The sequence below is a fragment of the Aspergillus alliaceus genome (genome assembly GCF_009176365.1).
Source record: "Aspergillus alliaceus strain CBS 536.65 unplaced genomic scaffold BDW43scaffold_48, whole genome shotgun sequence".
Taxonomy (NCBI): domain Eukaryota; kingdom Fungi; phylum Ascomycota; class Eurotiomycetes; order Eurotiales; family Aspergillaceae; genus Aspergillus; species Aspergillus alliaceus.
In genome coordinates, this window is record NW_022474731.1 from 1 (window position 1) to 24253 (window position 24253).

The 24253-nt window shown below is 48.6% G+C and overlaps 9 protein-coding genes across 9 annotated transcripts; 5 read left to right on the plus strand and 4 right to left on the minus strand.

Annotated features, from left to right (window-relative positions):
* Positions 1-434: 434 nt before the first annotated feature.
* BDW43DRAFT_302794 (uncharacterized protein) lies at positions 435-1923 on the minus strand (the record flags this gene model as incomplete). Its single annotated transcript, XM_032045304.1, has 7 exons — positions 435-449; positions 660-753; positions 787-1295; positions 1338-1376; positions 1409-1450; positions 1547-1695; positions 1761-1923. 7 exons carry the CDS (start codon positions 1921-1923, stop codon positions 435-437), a joined length of 1011 nt encoding a protein of 336 aa, XP_031896666.1.
* A 287-nt stretch (positions 1924-2210) lies between these two features.
* BDW43DRAFT_175360 (general substrate transporter) lies at positions 2211-2951 on the plus strand. The gene is made up of 2 exons (XM_032038793.1): positions 2211-2565; positions 2632-2951. The coding sequence occupies exons 1-2, from the start codon at positions 2453-2455 to the stop codon at positions 2903-2905; spliced, it is 387 nt and encodes a 128-aa protein (XP_031896667.1). The 5' UTR covers positions 2211-2452; the 3' UTR covers positions 2906-2951.
* A 665-nt stretch (positions 2952-3616) lies between these two features.
* On the plus strand, positions 3617-6015 carry BDW43DRAFT_302795 (uncharacterized protein; the record flags this gene model as incomplete). Its single annotated transcript, XM_032045305.1, has 7 exons — positions 3617-3697; positions 3759-3847; positions 3907-4283; positions 4337-4677; positions 4735-5456; positions 5507-5889; positions 5957-6015. The coding sequence occupies 7 exons, from the start codon at positions 3617-3619 to the stop codon at positions 6013-6015; spliced, it is 2052 nt and encodes a 683-aa protein (XP_031896668.1).
* Positions 6016-6458: 443 nt separating this feature from the next.
* Positions 6459-7320, plus strand: BDW43DRAFT_287210 (DUF3759 domain-containing protein). Its single transcript, XM_032043124.1, has 3 exons — positions 6459-6840; positions 6904-7053; positions 7118-7320. Exons 1-3 carry the CDS (start codon positions 6828-6830, stop codon positions 7279-7281), a joined length of 327 nt encoding a protein of 108 aa, XP_031896669.1. The 5' UTR covers positions 6459-6827; the 3' UTR covers positions 7282-7320.
* A 123-nt stretch (positions 7321-7443) lies between these two features.
* On the minus strand, positions 7444-7758 carry BDW43DRAFT_314480 (uncharacterized protein; the record flags this gene model as incomplete). The annotated part of the gene is made up of 1 exon (XM_032047810.1): positions 7444-7758. The coding sequence occupies one exon, from the start codon at positions 7756-7758 to the stop codon at positions 7444-7446; it is 315 nt and encodes a 104-aa protein (XP_031896670.1).
* A 5372-nt stretch (positions 7759-13130) lies between these two features.
* Positions 13131-16017, minus strand: BDW43DRAFT_314481 (uncharacterized protein; the record flags this gene model as incomplete). Its single annotated transcript, XM_032047811.1, has 7 exons — positions 13131-13599; positions 13662-13810; positions 13865-13949; positions 14345-14892; positions 14949-15548; positions 15615-15923; positions 15970-16017. The coding sequence occupies 7 exons, from the start codon at positions 16015-16017 to the stop codon at positions 13131-13133; spliced, it is 2208 nt and encodes a 735-aa protein (XP_031896671.1).
* A 1204-nt stretch (positions 16018-17221) lies between these two features.
* BDW43DRAFT_321725 (uncharacterized protein) lies at positions 17222-18519 on the minus strand (the record flags this gene model as incomplete). Its single annotated transcript, XM_032049391.1, has 1 exon — positions 17222-18519. The coding sequence occupies exon 1, from the start codon at positions 18506-18508 to the stop codon at positions 17222-17224; it is 1287 nt and encodes a 428-aa protein (XP_031896672.1). The 5' UTR covers positions 18509-18519.
* Positions 18520-19190: 671 nt separating this feature from the next.
* Positions 19191-20923, plus strand: BDW43DRAFT_321727 (uncharacterized protein; the record flags this gene model as incomplete). The annotated part of the gene is made up of 1 exon (XM_032049392.1): positions 19191-20923. Exon 1 carries the CDS (start codon positions 19253-19255, stop codon positions 20921-20923), a length of 1671 nt encoding a protein of 556 aa, XP_031896673.1. The 5' UTR covers positions 19191-19252.
* A 384-nt stretch (positions 20924-21307) lies between these two features.
* BDW43DRAFT_302799 (MFS transporter) lies at positions 21308-23002 on the plus strand (the record flags this gene model as incomplete). The annotated part of the gene is made up of 1 exon (XM_032045306.1): positions 21308-23002. One exon carries the CDS (start codon positions 21308-21310, stop codon positions 23000-23002), a length of 1695 nt encoding a protein of 564 aa, XP_031896674.1.
* Positions 23003-24253: the final 1251 nt, after the last annotated feature.

The following is a 24253-nucleotide window of genomic DNA, read 5'->3' on the forward strand; positions in this document are numbered from 1 at the left end:
TTTTTTTTTTTTTTTTTTTTTTTTTTTTTGGGACGCAGCTTCGGAGTTCATCTGGGGATAGGGGTATTCGTCGGCGCTATGGGAGATTTAATTTTCGCATATTCTGGATCTACTATGCATACATTGGTGTATCTTTGACTGGTAAAATTAAGTGGCATTCTTATCAATGAGATGAGCGTGAATCGGCCATGCTTTTTATACTAGTACGTCCTCTGTGACGTGAATTTGGCACTAGAAGGTGCCACAAAAGGACATGATAAAACAGGAAATAAGGGAAGAAAATTTGTGGAAAAAAAAATTAAAAACAAAACGCACACTGATCACTACTACAGAATAGTATGATCATCCGACCACGAGTCTACGGGGTAGGGTAATGAACACGCGATGATGCGATGATCAGCAATTAAGTTTTGCTGATCGTTGCGCGTCGATCGTCAGGGGTGCCTGGCCTGAGGCCGCCGTGTGGTCCTGAGTTATCACCACGTGAACACTATCAGACCTCCATGGTGTCTTTACCTGACTGATAGTACTACTGGTATACCACACCTTGCTGGCTTAACTCGATCTTTCACATTTCTTCCCCTACTACACGTTGGCTACAGGTGATAAAAAAAAACTCTCCCCTCAAATAGTCGTCGTACAGTGCGAAACACACTGACGCTCTTAACCGATCTCTGCCGGCTGCGATGCATCTCTAACTTCGTTTCTACGCCCATTAGCCCGCTAGGGTGTTTGAACAACCACTGGACCGTGCTAAAAGTTGGATTGATCATCGTGGCTTCTCACCCCCGATGGGTATCGTGGTTGATACTTGGATTTCTCAAGTGCCGTAGGTCCCATGTGACCGTTCCCAGTATGCTTAGCGCCGTGCCGATACTTACAGCTCCGGTCAACTGGAGGCTGGGGTGAGGTTTACGCATGCTAAATGGCAGAACTACGATATCCGGTTCTTGAGCATAACCTTCTGTGTCTGCCTCGCATCGACCGGGAGAAAGAAGCGCGCTCTTAGGAGTGCCTCTGACCTGGCTAGCCATCGCAGTGTCTCGAGTTAAACCAAACCTCATGGCGCCAGCAATGCAGATCTCCTCGATGATTCTAAGCGAAGTAGAGGATGCAGGTTCTGCGTCACAATACACCGAGGGCATGCTGCTCGAGTCCACGAACACGAAAGGGTTTCTGGCATTTACTAGACTGGCCCGAATCATGAATGGTGTCGGAGTGTGCGCTGAGTTGACGGTGGGCATTTCTTGCTTGGCTCCGCTGGGGAATAACCTTCCTGTCATGCTACCGCCTGGCTAAATGAAAGTCATCCGGATAGGGCTCGCAAATCCGCGGACACCTGCAGTGTTATAGTCGCCGTCCTCGGAATACTTCCCCTCCGGCGCGGCGTGACGTGGACGGTTTCCACTAGGAGTTGTTGCGTGTTCGATTTGAACACTCTGATGTCCACCTGCCAAAATTTGGGGATATATTCAGAAGGCGAAAGAAACAGAAATGGCGTGGTAGGCGAGCTCGCTGTTCTTTGTCCCGATCCTGTCAGTTTTACGAGTTCTTCATCCAAGGCAAATGGACCGAACCCGGACGTCATGTTTCCACAACTTCCGTTCATATCGACCTGAGCTTGGTCCGGAGCGACTTGGACCAAGGTATAGTCAACATCTACTATGGGTATTTTGGACTTGCGAATCACCGCACCTTTGAAGTGGTCGAAGTCGCACCTCTGATGCCGTTGAGCTGCCTCTTCTCTGCTTCCGCAGAACCTAGAGCAGAGACGAGGATCGGGACCCCAAGGCCCTTGGAAGGAGGGAGGTCATGTTCATGGATGAATAACCCTTTTGACGTATCCGCTCTCACCCAGGCCGCAAGGAGACCCCTTCGGATTGAACTGGAGGCGTGAGAGACATGCTTAAGAATCTCCGGCATCAAAGTAGACTCAGTATCTACCTCGCAGCAGTGTTTGATCGGCATATTCGTGGCTAGTCTACTGTCCCTGGAGCTCCACAGTGTTTGAATCTTTGAACTGGAACCTGGTATGTAAGTTTCTAAAATTGCGAGTAGGACAATTGTAGAAGTCACTATATTACGCCGCGAAATTGCATATGCTTCTCGGGCTATTCACCGGACAATGATGTCGTACTGTGATACTGCCCGAAAAGCGCCTATACATATCATATCCATAGAATCTCCTCCGCGGGAATGTTTGGCCCGCGGGATGCCGTGCGATCACATTCGTCAGCGAAAGAGCCAATAACCTTCCTGGCCATGTATGTCATTCGGGTCGCATTCAAAATGAAAAGCCTCTCGGTGCCTCTCTATCTTCGATTGTTTCTTTGCTCTACAGCATAATCGATTAACGAGGACTATCTACGAGTAAATCAAGCGATAACACCAATCATGCGGCTTTTCATCAAAAGACAACACGCTGGTTTTTGTCACTGATACAACTGAGAAGATGCTTACTATACGGGTGTATTTTCTAGCGATTGTTACTTGGATGGGAGCGTTTCTATTTGGCTACGACATGGCCTTCATCGGTACCTCCATTGAATTGCATTCGTTTAAGATGTCAGCTGGTCCCAAAGAGACATTACTCCACGATATCTGGCGATGCCTCACTCTAACAAGCTACAGAAACTTTGGACTAGAGCATACGTCTAAATCTATCGAAGATACGTTCGCGGCCAACATTGTGTCTCTTTTACAGGCGGACTGCTTTTTCGGATCTCTGATGTCTGCCCTGGTGAGTGATTTCTTTGGGCGTAGGTTTACCCTCACACTGGCAGGCCTGGCCTTTTGCACTGAATCAGTTATGCAAGTTGCCTCCTCTGGAAGGGAGGCAGTGATGCTTGTGGGACGATTCTTTTGTGGCCATGTAAGTTGTCCCTCGGCTTGGTCTGAATCGTAACCGCCGATAACTCGAATGGGAACGCATGGGACATTCTGGGGAAGACGGAAGTCGCAAATGCATCGGGATGAGAACTATGCTCATATCTGTCTTAAGAATGTGAGAAGGGCGAGACCGAGAGAATTGAAGACGTGAAAAAGCCCGGAGTCAAGGAGACTGAGAAAATTGATGTTTCAAAGAAATACTGGCTTAGTACCTTGCCCGACTGAGATTTGTCTTCCACCGTCCTCTGCTCTACTGTCTTACTGATGAGTGAATGAGCATCCAGGGTTTGAAGCTATTTGGTATTTCCTCCGCTTTATTCGGGCAGTGGCATGGATTAGGGTTATATGAGATCAACGGCATTCGATTTTAGTTATCTGAGAGAGCTTTATGTGTATAACAGTTATGCTCCGTAAAGTTATCAATTCTACTATACACCCTTCGTGGAAGAGTGAAGTCAGAACTGATCATCCACACTTGTCATGTCTAGACTCTCCTTGGGTCCGTAGACGGTCCTAAGTATGCCGTGGCCCAGAGTACCACCAGTATCACGATTGACCCCTCATTCTCTTGATGTCTCGTCCAGGGTAACACTACACTGGCTAAAGGCTAATGTTGACAAGGTCGCGGTCAAGAGGGCATCATATGATCCCGCGGGAACTCCTCATCCGTGACTAGTATTACTATTCCCCTTCCTGTAATTCAAACACGATATGATATACAGACATCATGAATGGGAGCAATATACCCACATCAGCCAACCGTCGGCGAAGGTCATCTCAGGCTTGCGTCTTCTGCCGACAGAGAAAGGTTAGCAGCGCTGTTTCCCAGCTTTCATCTCTTTTAGAGCCCTACTTCTAATTATACATAGTTCAAACGCCACAACCAGCGACCTATCTGTGCCAACTGTCGAACATATAGCAGAGACTGCGTCTACACTGCGCTACCGGTGAAGCCTAGGTACCGTGCCCCGAACCTATGCCGTCTATGTATGATCTTTACTGATCGATTCGACGCAGACCATCCAATCGTCGGCTCTCAAAGTTGGAAGAAGAGAACCATCAACTGCGACAAAGACTACAAGCTGACGGACATAATCTGGACAATGAGATACGTGCCCTTGCAACATCGCCTGGGCAGAAACTGTCGCGAACAGGAGTAAACTCACCAGCCACTCTACCGGCGGTCGAAGAGCCTGGTCAGCCTGAGACTACGCATTCCACAGTTTCTCGAATTTTCATCACTCCGAATGGAGAATCCAGCTATCATGGCCGCACCAGTACCCTCTTTGATGATACCGCGACTGACCAGCGGGTGCTTCAAAGTCTCGTGGCTGACCCGAAGAAGCCCCGCGAGTGGATCAAGAAAGGATTGATGGGCGAAGCCGCGTATCAGCGTAGGTGACACCACATGTTACACAGGCACAAGGAGCTAATTAAATGATAACAGGAAAAATGGAGATCCTGAACTCCCAACAAGGGAAATTGGACTTTGATGGCGAAGAGTCGGATCTGGGCATGCATCTATTATCGCTTCACTGGAATCGTCAATATTTCCTCAATACCTATCGCCCGGCCTTCATGCGAGACATGGCTTGTGGCGGTCCATACTTTTCCAAATTACTCTTGAACGCGATCTACTTCGCGGCCTCCAAGTTCAGTCCCCGTCTAGAAGTCCGTCAGAATCCCGAAGATGTTCGCACCGCGGGTTGGCGCTACCGAAGGCGAGTGAAGGAACTGCTCGGCAGTGCCCTAGATCGGAGCGATATCACCACTGTCCAAGCCTTGCTTGTAATGACCAGTTCGCTGTTTGCTCTGGGTGACGAACGAAGTTTAGCTTGGCTTTAGGCTGGCACCGCATTTAGGATGATCATTGATCTGGGAATGCACATTGATGCGCCCTTTTTAATAAATATGCGTCGGTTGTCCGAAGAAGATTTGGAGATCAGACGACAAGTCTTTTGGGGAGCATTTGTTGTCGACAAGGTCCAGTCGCTATACCAAGGACGACCGCCGAGTTTCCAAGTCTTCGACACGAATGTCCCGTTGACATTCCTCGATCGGTACGAAGAGCTCGAGCATTGGACCCCGTTTGCCTACCCTGGTAACCCTGGCTTGAGATATCCAGGTTCTCCGGCCTACAGTGTCTCCACATTCATAGAGATATGCAAGTTGTCCGTCATTCTGAATGCAATACTCAACAAAGTGTACTCGGAGAAAAGCCCGAAACGTGTACCAGAGGAAATGGTGTCCAGTTTGACCACGTTAGACTTCGACCTTCAGCGATGGCACGAGGGGCTCCCATCTCACTTGAAATTCGACGGTCCTCAGGATACCCCTCCGCCCCACGTCCTCTTCCTGTTAGCGCTATACAACGTGCTTATGATTCTCCTCCATCGCCCCTTCGTGGCGGAAGGTCATCTCCACAATACGGTCCCATCCACTGCGATTAACTCGTTCCGCACCTGCACCACGGCTGCCAAAGCCATCATTAAGCTGCTTCAAGACTATAACGAGACATTCTCCACCTGCCGCGCTCCTTATCTGATTTCATACGCCACATACTGTATGTGGCGGCTACCATCCTAGTGCGGATTGCCGTCCAGCGGGAATGGGACAGCCAGGTCCACGCCAGCCTACGTACGTGTCTGTCTGCGTTTGACGAGAACCAGGATACGAATTGGGCTGTTCGACGCGCCAAGAATGTTGTGATCCACTTGATGGAGCGGATGGTTGTTTCGCTTGACCGGACTCATCGCACTTTAGAACGGGACAATAGCCGCAGTAGCTCCGCAGAAAACGAGTCTCTAGATAGTCTTCATCCAATGCCCACACCGGTCACATTGCTTCCTAGCACTGAGCAGACAGACCCCATTGACCTTAGCCCGGTTTCTCAGGCCGACCCTGAGACTGCGGAGCTCGATATGGACATGATCATCCAGAGCTTTATCACGCAGGGAAATTACGACTTGACCTTCGATACGTGGTCTCCTCCGGTTGCTAGTGCGGGAGAGTCTCGGTCTGTGGAGTTGGGAATCCCTATGGGGGTTCCGTCGGCCTCATTGTGGAGACGTGTCGTTTCACGATATGCTGTTTGGGTTCAATGGGTCGGGACAGGATATGTCATGATCGAGGTTGGTAAGGACGGTCACAAGAAAGTCCTCAACCTTTCTCCCACTGGGATATCGGTAAGTGTATGTACTTGCCATATTTCTGACATTGGTGACCATTGCTCATGGGCAAGGTGGACTGCTAGATGGTGGATTTTGTCTTTGCTAAGTGTCCTCTTATCAGGGGGCGCAGCAGTGGGGATGAAGTGGCGGTGACTGGTGCCTCTGGAACAAATGGACCCATCTTTGGCGTCATATCCTATATATACTTCCGCTCATTTGCCATCGGTCCACGCTGGTTTGACGCCTCGTTTTGCGGCGGGACCTGATCTAGCTTCGCTCACAGGTGAGCGCCCGCGGAGTGTCTAACAGCATCAACCGAAAAAGATGTAAACAAATCGGCGAGTCGCTTTCCGCGGTACTGAGATTTCCATAGTGAGGGGTTAGATCTCACAGGGTTCTAAATCTCACTCCTTTCTCTGTAGGATTACCATTTGGGTCCCATTTCAGCCAGCCATGGCGTGTTAACCAACCAATAACTGCCGTAAAAGCCGAGTCCCCACCCGGAAATTGGTGATACGTGTCCAATAATAAGAGGGGAGCATAGCCGAGGCCAACCGACGAGAACCACTTCAAAGCTTAGCGAAGCTTAGCTTCCATAGTGGACCGCATTAAGTAACAAATTACCCTAATGGTCTCACTGCAGGCACAAGGCATTCCTGCTATAAGACCCCTCCTTGACCCCTCCCCCTCTTCTTTTCTTTTTCATTTCCCTAAATCAGAATCTTTTCTTTATATCTCTCGCTTCGTACACACTTTCTACTGCTTACCATGGGTTGGTTCGGTACGCCTCTCTCCCCCTCCTGCTCTCTCTCCGTTTCATGCTGACCTTGGGTTTTTCATCCAGATCACGATAGCGAGCAGGCTGAGTCCTACAAGCAGCTCCAGAACTACAACGGCAGCGAGGAGCACAAGGCCAAGTTTAGCCACGAGCTCATTGCCGGTGCCGCTTCCTTCGAGGCCATGAAAGCTTACGAGGACCATGTTGCCAGGAACGGTGCGTTTCCTTTTTCTTCATTGTTTGGGGCACGAAGACTGTACTAACGTGAGAGTAATCACAGGCCAGCCCCCTAGCCACCAGCGCGCTAAGGAGATCCTCGCCGGTTTCGCCGGTGCCTTCATCGACCGCGAATTCGAGTCCAAGGGTCTCGACTTCCTCGACAGGGAGAAGGCCAAGCGCCACGCTCACCAGCAGCTCGAGGAGGCCTCAGCCCGTGACTTCTAAACGTATACGCTCACTGGATGAGGGTGTGATTTAGTTTTTGTCATAACGTATCTGCAAATATACCACCATAATACCAATCAATATTTACATCCCATACATAGACTCCTGCCCCCCCCCCCCCCCCCCCCCAATCTTAAAGGCAGAAAAGAATGAGAAAGCAAATCAAATCAAATGCACCTCATCCCGATTCATCTTCCCACTCCGCACCAATTCATCCAACCGATCCTTCGTCCTCTTCGCCACAGCCCTCCCATACTCAGGTCCCACCGGCAACGAGGGCGGCGATTTCGTCGGATCGACCTTAACCCATGCCACCGCTTTGGCTCCCTCTCCCTGACTCGCCGCGCGAATCTCCTCCAGATCAGTCTGCGTATACCCCCCACCCAAGATGACCGCCGCCGGCGACTTCTCCTTCTCTCCCTCTGTCACTGTAGTCCCCTTCACTCCCAGTAAAGCGGGAATCTCACTTTTGGCCATATCAGGCGAAAGAAACAAATGCGTCACTAAATCAGTCCATATATAAGTAAGTTATCTAACCATCACCACCCCGCAAACCATAAAATAGATAGATAAATAAAAAGAAAGAAATACCTTCATATTCAGGTTTCAACACCTCCCTAACTATATCCCCGATCTGGGTTGTTCTCCCACACACCACGACGGGAATCGGGGATAGTCTCGTACTCATTGCTGTCATTGTGCGGGGGAGAGCCATGGATGTACTATATGATGGTAGATTGTATAATATTGTTTCTCTTTACGGGCAGTCAAGCTTAGGGTTTATATCTTGGTCTTTTAACGCTTTTGGTCGATTAAGTTGTTGGTTATTGAGGGGTTGGTGGTGCTTGATTGGTTGGTTCGTTTGGCGTTTTTGGGGCTTGGGATGAGTCAGCCAGGGTTTTTATTGGGTAAATCGACTGTTAGGGAGGGGTTGCGTACCGTCTTTAGTTTATGGGGTTTGATTGGGTGGAAAGGGGAGAAGATACTGCCAGGGGAATTGAGGGCGGCGTGGCCTTTGTATAGTAATGGGTTTGGTGTTCGACTTGTGTATGGATAGTTTTGGGATGCTTTATGAATTTTATGATATGAGGGGAGGGGTTTGTGGTTTGTTGAAGGAGTATGTATGTTGGGGGTTGGTGTGGGATCGACTGTAGATGTGTGGTTTGTATATTTCTACGGTGGGGTGAGTATGTGCAGATTGTATATCATGTAGAAATATGTATGGAATGGAGAAAAGAGAGTTCAACGATATAATCTACTCAACCAGAAAGGCCTGAGGGGTAGGTGAGGCCCTTGCATAGGCAAGGCCATACGAAGGCCCTCAAGGTCCTACAGGCCCCCCTTCACCAAACAACATTGAAAAATGGCGTAATGAAAATCACAGAACTATTCAACACAATTACCTAAGTCTAGGAGCTAAGGAAAAGCAAGAATGAAGCTGAAACAAATTACCAATTAGGGAACTTGTATAATCCGGAAAGTGTGGAAGACTAAAGGCGTAGAGATTTGCCAAGGGCGTTTTCTACCGAGCGAGCAAAGTGCGGCCAATCTGCAGGCGAGTTTTAGGTATCCTATAGAACGTCATTTATACAGTGTTCTTGAGCGAGGAACAGTGCTTAGGAAACCTGGAAATCTTCCCAAAGCAGCTGGCGGCCGAGTAGAAAAGCTAGGGCGCCGCTCTCCAGCGCTGGAAGGCAGTAGAAAAAGCAGCATATAAGCCAGCTCTTAGCAGATTGTATTATCGTACTGGAATTAATAGTCTTGTCAGAGTAGAGCCAGATAGTAGGGGCTGGAGGCGATCTAGCAGAGGTAGGCGATTAGTGACCATTTCGGTGGCAGTTGGATAGCTTCAGTATAGTCTAAATAGGAAAGTAAGAAAGATAGTATACTAGCTCCGGAAAATAGGGGCTCCGGGCTCATAACCTGTAGAAATATATATAAAACAAAAAAATGATAAATTCGACTGCCTGAAATACTCAACTAGAAAATTATCAGAAGGTAGGCGAGGGCGCTTAGATAGGCAAGGCCATACTAAGATCCTCAAGGTCCTACATGCTCCCTTTCATTGAAAAACGTTGAAAGAACGCGTGAAGTCTTGAAAAGATGCGTTTCTTGTTAGAACAAGCATAAATTAAACATGGTTAGACGCAAGGCTCGATATGAAAATGCATACATATATATTTTGCCTTGTGATGGTCTACAAGTGTTAATGTTGTGGAGAGGGATAGTGAGGAGAGACGAAGGCATATACACCTATACTAATAGGAAAATAGTGTATCGAGTACTAGCATAATGAGCTACTTGACGAAATACCAGTATTGTATGCTCTCTTCTACGACTTTATCATTCGTATGATATGATCAAACAAATGATATTCTAAAGTAGAGCTGATTTATCTAGTGATACTGGACTGGCGGTACAATATCAAAGTCAGTTCAGCATCCATAATAGTTGTCCTGGGCTCATCCTCCCATGAAGCCCCCTCACAAAAGCCTATCCATGGCATGCGGACCTCCCCATATGTGAAACATTTCTTTCCTTTCCTAACATATGTGTGTATACATGCATGGCCCAATGGTCCAATTGGAACTAAGTGTTCTTAGAAAACCCAACTCGCTTTCTGTAGAATGGTTGGCTGAGAGATTCGAGCATAATGTGGATCTTAATGAAGCAGGTTACTGAATAGGACCTGTTTAGAAAATGCAGTTGTATAATTTCTAGACGGAGCACATGTTCATCTGTGTGTAGATATCATTTTTCAGAGTATTAATGATATGTGTTCTTTCCCTCAAATATTCCATTTAGCTTGTTACATCTAGCTTTGTAACTGATGCAAGTCGAGGGAGCATGAAAGAAGTAAACATTGCCCACGAGAGTTAGGTAATAGCTGGTTATTGGCAAATCTCCCAATATTGTCTATAATCCTGAAATGGAGAATACGGGGCACTCTAGCCTTCCATGGTTACGTTTATAGACTATTATTTCTCAAAACAGGGAAGAAGAGCCAGAGTTAGAGGAATGGTATTAAAGAAAGTACAATACCCCGCAGATGGCGATATGATTGCTGCAAAGTTCAAGGATGGCCTCGTTCTAGCCTGGCTGAAGTCGTACAAAAGCAAGGCCAGACTGTGACTTCAATTTGACTCCCAATTTCGGCCGGAGTTATGATACTCTCCCGAGTTTCTCCTCGCCTACAGCGGCAACATGACTATCTTACACAGCGCGTATCATACACCTCCTTGAGACTAGATGTGCGCCACTGTTGTCGATCACCAATTTGACAGGGACCCTGGACTCGTATACGGCAACTCAGAAAGTGGAACCTCAACGGTCATGACATTGGCAATCCACATGTTACATACAATAGTGGGTCAAAAGTATTGCAACACCTACCCGCAACGCGTACCGCGTCAAATAAATCAACAATTTCAAACGCCTACCACTCAACCAAAATGAGGTCTTTTGGAACCGAAATTAGTGGAAATAGAAGGGCTAGATCTGAGCTTTCTACTGAGCAAGTTTTGCTCTACTTGAAGGACTATAGACAGGCGAAAATACCTAGAAATTCAAGGTTGCGCGCTCTACTATCTATCGAACACGCGAACGCTTTCAACAATGTAAAGCTTTAGTATCAGGCGCTTGCTCTGGTAGGCCTGAAAAGCTCAGTCCTACAGTTAAATGCTATATATTTTTAATAATTTGTCAAAGGCCTAGAATGAGCTACGCGGCACTTATTGCCAGCACTCCTGAAGGTATCTCAAAGTCAATATTAAAGCGCGTTTTACGTAAATATTATATAAAAAAATAAAAAAGCAAAAAAAGAATTGCTTTAACAGCTGATATAGCTAAAAAAAACGCTATCAGTTCGCGTGTACGTGGCTTTAATGCAATGATATTAGCCATATCATGTTTTCAGATAACTGTTCAGTTCAACAGGACCCCAATAATCCTAGTCAAAATATATTCTGTTTTGCAAATAAGGCCTACAGGCAGGATCTTATTAATCTAGAGCTCCATGGCAAGAGTATTTCTATAATGATTTAGGCTTCTATATGGAATAGTGGCCGGTCAGAACTAGTAGTACTGAAACAGGACAAAATAGCTAAAATTAGGGATATTCAAGCAAATCCTATATTAAATGCTTAGAAAAAGGCCTTATACCAATCTACGAGCCAGGCACTAGATTTCAGCAAGATAATGCGCGCATTCATATATCTAAAAAGACACAATCTTGGTTTGAAAGGCATGGAATCTGGGTGATTGAATGGCCACTCCATTCGCCTGATCTTAACCCTATTGGAAACCTCTGGAATCTACTTGAGCAGAAGCTAAAGAAGCTCTATCCGGAGTCTTTTCTAGAGAGAATATCAGAGCTTGATATGGAGAGGTTTAAGCAGAGTATTCAGACTGTGTGGAATGACCTTGATCAGGAGGTTATAAATCGTTTAGTTCTATCCTGGCCACGCAGGGTTCGGGCTGTATACCAAGCACATGGCTGGTATACTAAATAATGAAATGGGGATTCTATAGAACTGATTTTGAGCTCAAAGTATGCAGAATCCGTTGAGATATCGAGGTTTGAAATTAGGGGGTTCGGGTGCGGAATTTCAGGTGTTGCAATACTTTTGACCTAGCAGTTTAGTTTACTTGATCATCCCTCCTACCACTTTGCCACTACGCCCACGGCACCAAGGATCTTGATCCATAGGCTATATCAGGACAGATCCTGCTTACGCACAGGAATCCCTGGTTGTCAATCTTGGCGTGAGAGTCTCGGATACCTAAATCCAACTCACTCGAGCGTGGTATCGCCGGTAGCATCTATCGTTAAGTAGACATTGTCAAAGCTTTATGTGTCCTAGTAGAATGGCATTGCTCTAACCTATTGAACTGAAAAGTCAGCTGGTTGGTTCAAAATTCATAGCTACGCTGATGGATATGGTACGAGCCGCAGTGGAGGCAAAGTGGCACTATAAAACATAAGAGCACATGTCTCTAACTCTATCAAATGGAGATATGTACCGAGGTTCCTATAGAAAATCAAAGGATGTGAATTACTGGGAATGAAAGGATCTACTTACTTTCTTGTTAAACAGGATCCAAACTGGGCCTCTCGAGAGGAGACTGGACTCCTTAAGTGGAGGTATAACGACTCCACTGGTAATCGCCAGGGATTAAATAAATGGCACAAAGGATTGACATCCCTGATTGAAATTCTACTCCTCATGCTTCGCCGGCCGAGACCCGACAGATGTAGCCTACTTTAGCCTACCTAAGTGGCCAATGTGTAGAGAATAAGCACTAGCAGTGGCTGTCTGTGCTTCTCTATTTTCAGTGCCGTGCCGAAATGATGAGAGGGGAATGTTTACCGAATCGATATTTGGCTCTCCGCTGCCATTTACTCCTTTCGGTCGGATCCTCAGGGTTTACAAGGATGGCATTTCCAGGGTATTTTTTCAACCTCTACTTTACAAGCTCTGGTGGATCCAATGCCTTCGATGACACATTGTATCTGTAAAAGGGACTTGAAAGACTTTTCGAGTGCGTGGCGTTTGGGTATTGATGATGCTTCATGTGAACTAATGGTAAAGCTGTATGGTCTTGTGGATCGTAGATTGAATGAGGGCTTCTATGGCTGGGTAACGTAACGGGCTTAGGAAAATAGTCCTTTGTTAGGCCTGTCTTGGAGGCTACTTCCGGCGGGCCTAAACATGCAATGTCGATGTAGTAAAGCATTTCTGCGCTATTCCCATACGTGCAGTAGCTCCCCGAGACAAAAGTACCACGAGTGATGGCACAAAGCCCTAAGACGAAGAACGGCTCTGGCGTCTACAATACTGTCCTAACCTCTACTGCTCCTCTCTAACCTTCACAAACGCCTCAAAAAGTTCCGACATGTCCGCAGCACCCTCCAAATGATACTTCTCTCCGATAACGAAATGAGGCACGCCCTTAACACCATCAGCCCTAGCCTGCTTAGCTTCAGTTTCAAGCTCCACCACTCCTACATCACTCGCCAACCAGCCCTGAACATCATCTTCACGCAATCCAGCCTGGACCCCAACCTCAACCACCGTTTCTAACTGGCTAATATCAGCCCCCTTCTCAAACTGATAGTGAAAGAGGAGTTCGGAAACTCGACACTGGCGCTCACTACTTTCCCGCCCAGCCATATACAGGAGCTGATGCACTAGTCTCGACGACCCGATATACCCATCGAAGCGGAAGCAGATCCCGGCATCGGCACCAACGCGCTTTAGACGTGTCTGGGCCGCCGCTACCATTTTCGGGTCCATGCGGCGGAGCATACGGTCTATTCTGAGATCAGCACTGGCTCATGGCGGGAATTCTGTTCTGGCGCTTAGCGTAGAACGGAATACTTGCCTTGTGTGAGAATGCTTTCCTTGGGTGGTTCTTGGTCGATGAAATACGGTTTCCACCAAACCTCTATTGTATCGCGTGAACCGCCGGGGTAGGTCTTTTGATACACGGAAACTGCCTTTTGCAAGGTGCGATATCCGATGTAGCACTGGTGATTTATTAGTCGAGTTGCGGTAGTAGTTGCTACGGTTGGTATACGTACCCAGGGGCAAATTGCGTCGGAGATGATTTCTGTCTTGATTACTGCCATTGTGATTTCTTCGGTGTGTTCTTTAAGTTCTTCATCCCTTCTCGGTGTGAAACTTAGTGGTTTCATATTTAAATTACCCTGGTGAGTTTCTCTTTGTGGCTGCCTTAGGTTAGGTAATTGATTAGAAATCAGTGTAAATTGCAGCCTGGGAATAGTGCTTACGCTTGGCACTATAAGACTCGGTATTATCAAGTTCGTGTTGGAGATGCTGAGCTGATTATTGGTTACATATAAAGCTCGTATATCAGTATGTTTTTGAATGGGCCCTCTGGTCGCATGTACAAGCACCCACTGTAAGAGTAAAAAAGAAATACAAATCGTGGAAAAGTCCTCTTCGGAACATGCTGCTGTGGCATCTGCGTTGACTTTCTAGTTCATACCTGTGACAAGCTATCAATGTTCACAGAGAGAGAGAGATCCCCTGTTTCATACCTCTTATTCCTCTCCTTCCCTAGGACACTTCTCTCCTCCATGAGCTCGAGCCTGTATTTCTTGGCCTCCTCCAACGTGATCGGTGAGCCGTCTAGCTCCACCGGCAAGAGATTGTCCACATGTTTCTTCGTCAGATCCCGGCGATGGCCTTGTCTCTCGTCCCACCAGTCCGCCGTCTGCGGTGGAATATTAGCCGTGGAGATGGTGCGGATCTGCGGCGCGACCAAAAATAACGCCAAGATCTTGCGGTAGCCCGGTTTAGTCTTATCAGCCAATCCAAACGGGCTAACACGGTGTTGAAGTATATTCGGAAACGTCCACAAACGTCCCTCATCGCATGTCACACTTCCCAACTCTTGTGTTAGAGGACCCTCCTGGTTACCACGGGTTTCTGGGAAGCCGTACACGACCTCGAGGAATTTAAATTGATCCTGTTCATAGCGGACCCTGAAGTTGTCGAACTCTGCACGTTGTCGGAATGAGATGGAGCTTTGTGTGATGTTCTCATTGGAATAGTAATATATTCCTGTCGCACAGATGTGCTCGTTCTGTAGACCTCCAGTCAGGGTTGCATTGGTAATACATTTCACGGGCAAGGGTCTACCATCTGCCCTTCTATGTGCCACGAGCCCCCATCATATAGTGGCTTATCAGGGGTTAATTCAATGTTAGCCAATTTGACAATAACCTGCAGGCCCTGAGCACGGAATTGCTGGCGAAGTCGGACAGGATCGGGATATTTCACCTCGCCCTTTGACTTAGAGTCACCAATTGGCTCAGGCTTCCCGATCGGCCTACTAGAGAGCCATTCTTCATATCTTTCGTGAAATTCGTCATCATTATCTTCACCGTTATCTTCATATTCGGGTTCCGGGACCGAGCAGGGCAGATACTCGGCCTCTTTGTATGGAATCCTGTAATCTGGCGAGTCTTCCACTTCGTCCAAGGTCTTGTCCCATAAAGGAATTGTCTTGGCTATTACTTTCTCAAGGACCTTGTAGAGATCGCGATGCCGCTCTGGGTGCAGATTATTGATATACGACACTATGCGACATTCATCGTCTCCTCGGAAATCCACATCGCAGGGCAGCAACTGAAACCTCGCACTGTAGGGCTTGAACCCCTCACAGTAGTATCGTTCCCTATCAGGCGCGTAGTTGGTCTCCTCTTCCTTAGACACGGGGAGGGTTTCGGCCAGTCCCGACTATGACCAACAGTCATCGATCCCGATTGGCTCATCCTGGAGGATCTTACTACGCCCATAGATAACCGGGTACAGGGAGGGGTGAACAAGATTAACCACCTTGTCTTCAGAACCGGGGTGGTAGTCTTTCTCCTCCCGCGGGACCTGCTCAAGAGGCAAGACAGCTTTACACAGCGCGGCCTGTAGATCGGCTGGGATGGCCGTGTTGGACTTAATGACTCCTGTGTCATACACCGTGACGTTCCCGGTTTCCTTTAAGACTTTCGCCTTGTACTTGAGCTCGGCCAGGATCCACTCCATCATCTTGGGAGTGACGTCCTTACCACTGTTCATGATCTCAGTGGTCCATTTCGCGGTAATGTGTGAGTCGAAAATCTACTATAGTTGGCTTCAAGGTCGTCACTTTGGGTCACGATCTTACCTTTCTTTCCCACTCTGGCTTATCGGTTATCGCACTCATTAATTGCATCGTGGTCAGTTCGCGCGTGGTGGGCATTCGTCTGGTGGATTCCGTTACTTAGTAGGCCGCTTCTTTTCTTTTTCTTATGATCGATGCATGGCGATGCATGGGGAACCTACCTGAGCTAACCATTGCCATTGTGACCGGCTGTATGCAAGGCATTCGGAAATACTGTACGGTCGTAACCCTGGCCCCGTATTAGCAACGACTCACTCCAACACCAATTGCCTAAGCTTGACTACATACCGTTAGCAAATAGTTCAGGGGTAAAGGTAAAGCCCGGGAGGTTGGAAATCTACTGTTCAGAGCGTGCCGCCGGCAATCGTCTGAACCTGTGCTTTGCGGTGGAGAATGCACACTGGTAGCGGGAGATAAGGCCAAGGCCTCTTGACCTGTTAAACATGGTTGGTCACGATGTTTGCTTGACTAAGATAGATAAATGTATGCCACAGACAACCACGCTAAGGGGGTTGTATTTTCCTCATGTGTAGACGAAGTTAAACTCCACTAGACCGAAAGAAATCTAGGATCATGTTCCATGGTACTCTATAAAGCCACGCACTTTCAACGACAAGAACCACGCAGTGATAGCCCCGAGACAACCAACGAGATTAAGGAGACCCAACATGATTAACATCCCTGTAGCTAATGCATACACGAAGCCATGTTAACTACGGCTTCGTTGCCACCAGCTGACCCACACTGTTGCAGATCTGGCGGGTCGACCGACATGCAGAAAGGTCTAGAGCTAGCCCTAACGTTTTGTTGATCGCCGCTAGGCTGGATTTGCTGTGTGCCGGACGAGAAGTGATTGGGTCGATACGCAACTTGTACTGAACATAGATTATAACATGTGTCCTATAGGGCCTGGTCCGTGGAATATATTATGAATACGCGGCCAAGCCGCCGGTCGATGCAGGGTGTGACGCGGTTAGTGCTTGGTTCGTTGATGTTGTGCGGTAGGGATACATTGAAGGAGTAATGGAGGGTGTGTTAGTCTTGTGTGGAGAAAGACAGGTAGCTTAGGCTGGTGATAAATTTTCTTAGAGTTAATGATAATGCAGAATAATATAAGATAACGATATTCTATTCGCCAAAACTCCGAAGGTCACATTCTCTAGCGTCTAAGAGCGTCTATCTATAGTGATCCAGAACTAATTAGGGCTACATACATAGCCACCTGTCGGTTAGAACCGTCGCCCCGAATACCCACTTAGTTGGCAGTGATCAGTGAGACATAGGTCTGCAGGTTGCTGGTGTGGTGTTCGCCCAATCCGGGCTTGTCGCCAATTTCTTCGCCGTGCGTGTGGAAGGCGCTACTCACGGTGAAACGCACTCCTTTCCATTCTCGCACCACACCGTGTCGTCGACGTGCGATGTCATTGATCAGAGGAATCACTTCCTCGGCAGCCGTCACGACGTTGCTCACTTTACCCGGGAAGATATGGATAACGCCGTCCTTCTCGAAAGTCAAACTACTTCGGAATTCAGAAGTGGTCTTCAGCTTGGCCAGAACGCTACCCTTCCAGCCGCGATAGTGGAACCGATCGAGGAAGCCGGGCCAGAACCGGGTGATCTCCCGCTCACAGAGGGGCTTGATGCGGGCCTCGATGCCTTCGTCATCGAGATTGTCCAAAAGCTGTTGACCCTCCTCGTGACGGTCGAATGACCCGAGGATGGTGTAGCTGCCGTGTGTTAAAATGTATTTCTTTTGGAAGGGCTCGTTTGAGTCGATTGCCGGCATTACGCAGGGAAACCAGCCATCCATGACGATGAAGGAGAGTGGCTTCTCCTGTGGCTGTTGATCTTCGTAAACGAGAGCGATGCAGGTCTGATAGGTGATACCGATGTCGACGGGGAGGGCATCCGCAATGTTTTGGGGAAGAAGGCTAGTATAGCCGGTGGCATTGATCACCACGTCGAAGATATACTGGCCGTCTCCGGTCTGGATCCGATTTGTGTCCCCAGTGTGGATGATGCGATCAACCGTCGTATTGAGGTGGACATAGATGCCCGCACGGCCCAGCTTCTCTTTGAAAGCGTTGCGGAGCCGGTCCCCAATAGCAACGCTAGGCTCGTCTAGATTGTACGCACTGAGGAGACCCTGAAAGCCACTGGCCTCCGGATCAAGCGTAGTACATTCAGGAGACTCGTAGCAAACCTCCCTGAATGCGTCATCAGAGACCTTGGATGGGTTTCCAAGTGCGTCCGCTTGTCCGTGAGCATAGATCGCGGACTCGTGGTAGACAACGAGGTCGGGATATGTCTCGCAGAACTTCTCCAAGGCCTCGCGACAGCTATCGCGAGTGGCTTTGGACCGTGGGTAGTGCGGCCCCTTATGCAAGCGGATGCCAAAGTTTCCGGAAACGCCTTGGAAGATATCTGGCTTCTGCTCGAACAAGGACACTCGGTGGCCCTGCTTCTTCAGCTCCAAAGCAAGATGGCAGCCATTCCAGCCGCCGCCAACGATACCGATTCGTAGCTGTGTCGAAACCCGCATTTTGGAGAGACAAGTTATTGTAGTTCAAAGATGATATGTGTTCAGTTAAAGGATTAGAGGACTGGTTTCTGAAGAGAAGAGGACCAATGCAGAAGAGGTCCTTCGACTTATATCCTTTCCTCAGTGTCGTATCCTGACTTACGGTGGTGGGTCGTGTCAAGGATGTTCTTCTCATCATTGTAACCTAAACATTTGTTGATAGTGATGTATGCATCCTGAAATCGGCCGTGTCCAATACGAGAAGAACGGATGAGGTGGAATGAGCGGCAAAGTCGGGAAAGATGATTGTCGACAACTATAGATGAGGGTTAAAACACCTCTCGAGCGTCTTGTGCATGTCAGCACTTGATAATGTCACATCCACGGTGATTCACCAGCAAGACACGGACCAATGGGAGAGAGGGTGGAAGGCAGGATGCGATGCACGCTAGTCGGGATGTTCCACCTTTTGCAGTGGACAGTGCACTCTGCAGAAGACATAATAGTTTTGCAGGTATGGTATCATCGCTTCAGGATTCACATCCCAGGAGATACTAGCCGTCGGGGGATAACGGGATCCCGAATTAGGGTTATCAAGTGGTTGCAGAGTTGGAGCCGCTCTTCGGAGTTAGCAATTATTCCTTCCGATCTCCCGATTCCCCGTACTTTTGCCCTCTCATTCTCACTCTCCCAACCCCCCCACTGATAGACCACCATCGACTGCGATAGCTCTCTTGCCCCGGAAAAACCCTGTAGTGCAGTGTAATGTCGTTGAATACCGATGATTCCGGTCGGATAAGGACCCGACAACGCGCCAAAAGAGCGTGCGAAACTTGCAAACTGCGCAAGCGGAAATGCGACGGGCATGAGCCCTGCACTTACTGCCTGCGATACGAGTATCAGTGCACCTTCAAACCTCATCCACGGAGAAGACCTGCGGTGCCCAAGAATTCAGCAGGGCCCAGTGAGGAACAGGACTCACCCAGACTTTCCGACAGAGCGGATGCTAATCAAGAACACATGGAGGCCAACTCAGGCACCGCGTTCCCTCATCTCTTGGGTATGAGGTTGAATCCTCAAGGCGCACCCAAGGTATACGGCTTTAGCTGGAATTTAGGTCCACGAGATGAGCCTTTGGGGCCCTTCACCAATATTGCAGATTTGATTTCACAAGAGGATATGGAAGACTTGGCTAGCCACTATTTAAAGAAGATACATCCCGTGTACGCAGTACTGGACCCCGACGCTTTAAGGCAAAAGGTTATTGCTAGATGGCATGATTCTGCAACTGCAACCAGCTATGACCCCGTTCTTTGTGGCGTTGCAGCATTGGGCTCCTTGTATTCGGGGCATCAGGAACATCCAAAAGAAGGACTGTTGGTGCAGTCGGCGAAGGAGATGTTGGAGACCACCCGGATTTCAAAAGCAACCCTCCTGCACCATGCCACCGCTTGGATCTTACGGACCATCTACCTCCGAAGCACTAATTGCCCCCACGCATCGTGGATGGCCAGTTGTTCCACCATGCACATAATTGAGGCCATCGGAGCTCATCAGGACCCTGAACTGGTGTCCTTGGTGTATTCGGATACTGCAGACGTCGGCGTTAATGACGATGAGAGTCAGCGCCGGCTATTCTGGGTTGCCACTGTGCTGAATTCGTGGATTTCCTATGAATACGGCCGATCCCGTGTCATTCTACGAGGCGTCTCCTGCAAGCCACCGTTGCCGCGAACGGGAGACTTCACCACGGATCTGATCGCCCTGTACCAGATCTCAGAACGCCTAGATCCCGACCAGAACAACAAGGTGTCTGACCTTGAAGAAGCTCTCAGCCGCGTCGAGCGCCTCACGCTCTCCCACGATGCGTTGGTACTCTCGCAAAGTAATCTGGCGCTCACGATATATCGTCGTCTGCGAGTTGCTTCGTCGAATATCTCGAACGACATTCTTACCCGTATCATCCGGCTCGGCAATGACGGTCTCGATGCAGCAGTTCGCCTGGCGGAAGGTCACTGTCCATGGTGGCACGTTGCCAATATACCCTTTCAATTTCTCTGTATCCTGCTGGCTATTGACACAAGGGAGTCACTTTCGCACGTTGGTCCCGCGCTGCGCTCCTTCAGGGTCATAACCAGCCATTACAGCACGCCGACCCTTCACACAGCCCTCGAGACTATAGAATCACTGGTTCGCCTATCCCAGAACAAAAAGGAAAGAGATTTGGTTCTCTTGAGAGACAGTATGCAACAAGAAGACCCAGGGGTGACCGAACAAGACTCAACGACTTCCGCTGCATTTAACGATTCTTCCTGGCTGGGAGGGACTGGTGACCTAGGCCTGCCGGATAACTTTGACTGGGACTGGAATGTTTTCCTAGACACACAGGTACCTTTCTTTGACGAGGGCGAATATAGTGGCCAGAGATATAGATGATACAGAAATGTCAAGACTGATTGTATGATGGAACAGTGTCCGCACGCATCTACTTATAGTGTTAGACAAATATTGTAATACCTAATTATTTCTACTTAAATTACACTATGAGCTGGGATAACATCTGTATGTTCTTTGACTTTCCCTGGTTCCGAATGAGAAATTTCGAAGCCATTCAGCGGCTATGTCGGACGCGACGGGAAAGTCGGATAGGGCGGAATTCGGGGTTGACGCAACGACAGCACCACTGGAAATAAATACTCCCGGAAAGAATAACTATTCTAGCCAGTGAAAGAGAACATTCAGACAAATGTTGCTCGAATAATTGTGTCTCTCCAAGAAAACACTTCCTCGTTCTGCTCAGTTTCTCCGCGCTTCGCAATTATGCAGTCCTTTCTCCAATATCGACGCATGCGCAGGGACCTGCAAGAAAGCATTAAGTTGCACGGCCGGTATGCCGCAGCCGGTGATCGTCATGTACAGCCGACCGGGGATATCTTAGAGGATGCCGATGACGCCAGGTTGGAGAAAGGCATCCATTCCATGAATGGGGAGGGTCATTCGCCATTCGCAACGCCTGGAATCGTGCTACATGACGGCCAAAGAGTGACGGTTCCCGGCGTTAACCTCCGGCGCGCATCGCAAATTGTTGAGCGAATCGACACGCAAACACTTTTCATTGTTGGTTTTGATGGGCCGGATGATAAGCTCAACCCCAAGAATTGGTCCACAGGACGGAAATGGGTGACATTGGGCATAGTTGGCACAACGGGTCTGCTTGTCGGATGGGCTTCGTCCATCGACTCCACCGTGATCAAACAAGGGCAGGAAGCATTTGGAGTCAGTGAGGTTGCCGAATCTCTGGCCACTGCACTATTTCTATTCGCTTTTGGCGTCGGCTCTCTTGTAGCGGCTCCCTTTTCGGAAACTGTTGGGCGGAATCCGGTGTACATCGTGACATTGTCGATCCTTATGATCTTCACAATGGCATCGGGTCTAGCCCCGAATTTCGGTGCGCAGCTTGCCTTTCGCTTTCTAGCTGGGCTGTTCGGATGTACTCCGATGACCACCTTTGGCGGCAGCATGTCTGACATATTTGACCCCATCGACCGCACATACGCCTTCCCGATTTGTTGTACGCTATCCTTCTTAGGGCCGTTCCTCGCCCCAATGGTGGGCGCTTTCATTGGCCAAAGCACGCACATTAGCTGGCGCTGGACGGAATGGGCAACGCTGCTCATGGCAGCGCTCGTGACTGTCTCCATCTTTCTCTTCGTCCCAGAAACCTATGGTCCCATACTTTTGCAGTGGAAGGCGAAACTACTGCGTGAAATCACCGGCGACCAGCGGTTCATGGCGGAGTTCGAACTGCGCCAGACATCACTGGTCACTCGGCTAATGCACAGCTGCTCGCGCCCCTTCAATCTATTCTTTCGCGAGATTATGGTCGCGCTCTTCACCATGTATCTGGTCGTCGTCTACATTGTACTGTTCGGCTTCCTAACGGGCTATGAGTTCATCTTCGGCAAGACATACGGGTTCACGCAGGGGTCGGTGGGTTTGACGTTCATCGGCATGAACGTAGGATTCCTCATTGCCTTCTCCATGGTGCCTCATGTGTACTTTTCATATAAGAAGCGACTCCTCAAGGCCAGAGAAAATGGACACGATGGCCTCCCACCGGAAGAGCGACTTTGGTTCGCTATGTACGGCGCTCCTTGGCTGCCGATTTCTCTTTTCTGGATGGGTTGGACCAGCTATCCGTCCATCTCCTACTGGTCGCCCTTGGTCGCCTCGGTCGCCTTCGGATTCTCTGTCCAGGGGATCTTCATTTCCACCTATATGTACCTCATCGACACTTATGAGCTCTTTGCCGCCAGTGCACTAGTGAGTGCAACCTTCTTCCGTTATATCGCGGCCGGTGCGATGGTCATCGTGTCGATCCCGATGTATAGCAACCTAGGGGTTCATTGGTCTCTGACATTGTTGGGATGTATCTCCGTTCTGATGACACCCGTGCCGTATATTTTCTATAAGTATGGTAATGTGATTAGACAGCGGAATAAGAAGACGCCTTGAGAGTGAGGTAGCAGTTGGTGTTTCCTTTTGGAAGGGCAAGTCAAGTTCATTCAATTGGCGTGGATCAAAAATAGGTAGTATCAGGTTACCGGTCGCGGAGTTGCAAATGGGATAGATATAAAGAGTAGCATCATGAGTTGCACCTTGATTGACCTGGCCATAATTTCTAAAGTTAGTATTTGGCAGAAACATCCGACACTCCAATAAAGAATATAAGTGTGTCCAAGACTAACATGTGCACCATTCAACAGCGAGAGGGCTGGGAAACTTAAGTCTTAGTTGATAGGCTGCATAAAGTATTATAGGAGACGCGTTGTGAAGCGAAACACAAAAAGGCGACGGTTATATGTTGGTGTGAATGTACCTATGGAGAGAATGTATGAGCTGATACCGTGCCAATCGCCTTACCGTTCAGTACACATGAGTTTCACCACACCTGCCCGCCAAACAAACGATGCAAAAAGATTCCACTTCACTCCTTTTCCCCTCCCGAGTTCCTTACTCATTACATTGATTCACCCCCACTGTGGCTTATTGTCTTTTTTTTTTGGATTCAACGAGCGTCTCTCTCTTTACGCCATAAAGGGAATATGTGGGGGTTACCATATCTTGCGGCAATGTCCAATGTCCAAATCTGAGTTGCGCAATCTTGGTTGATAACTACCACCCATCCGGTGACGGCATCGGTCAACGTCCGTCGTTGAACCGTTTCGGCGAGATTCCGAGGACGGCTAACCTTCTCTGCGTTGCTTCAATGCGAGCTACCCCGGCGGCCAATACCGACGGTGTGGAGGTCCATGGGGTGTCTTGTGCGGAGAGCTCCAAACTACCCGAGAATCGGGCCACGTACGGACCATGGAGTAGAACTAGCAGAACTGCCATCAACTTGTTCCATCTACCTGGTTTGCTCGTCTTCTAGATGACTCTTTTATCGCCCGAAAATAAGGCCAGTTGGCTGAGGATATTGTTGACCATCTCTCCGCGTCAATGAATTCTCGGCTCGGTATCGGGTCATGTACTCAGTTTCAGCTTGGCTTGACGCCCGAGTGATCGGAGTCGACGGATGTCATCTCGGGGCCAAGGCGCCTACGGCAAGCCAATGACGGATTGGCAGTGCTAAGCATTTTGGGGCGCTCCACTTCAAGTGGGTTTGGCCCCGGCCTTCAACCGTGGTCATTGGAGGGTTAAGATTCAACACAGCAAGCTTTCATGCTTTTCTCTAGCAAGCGCTGCCTCTTTTTTTTTTTTTTT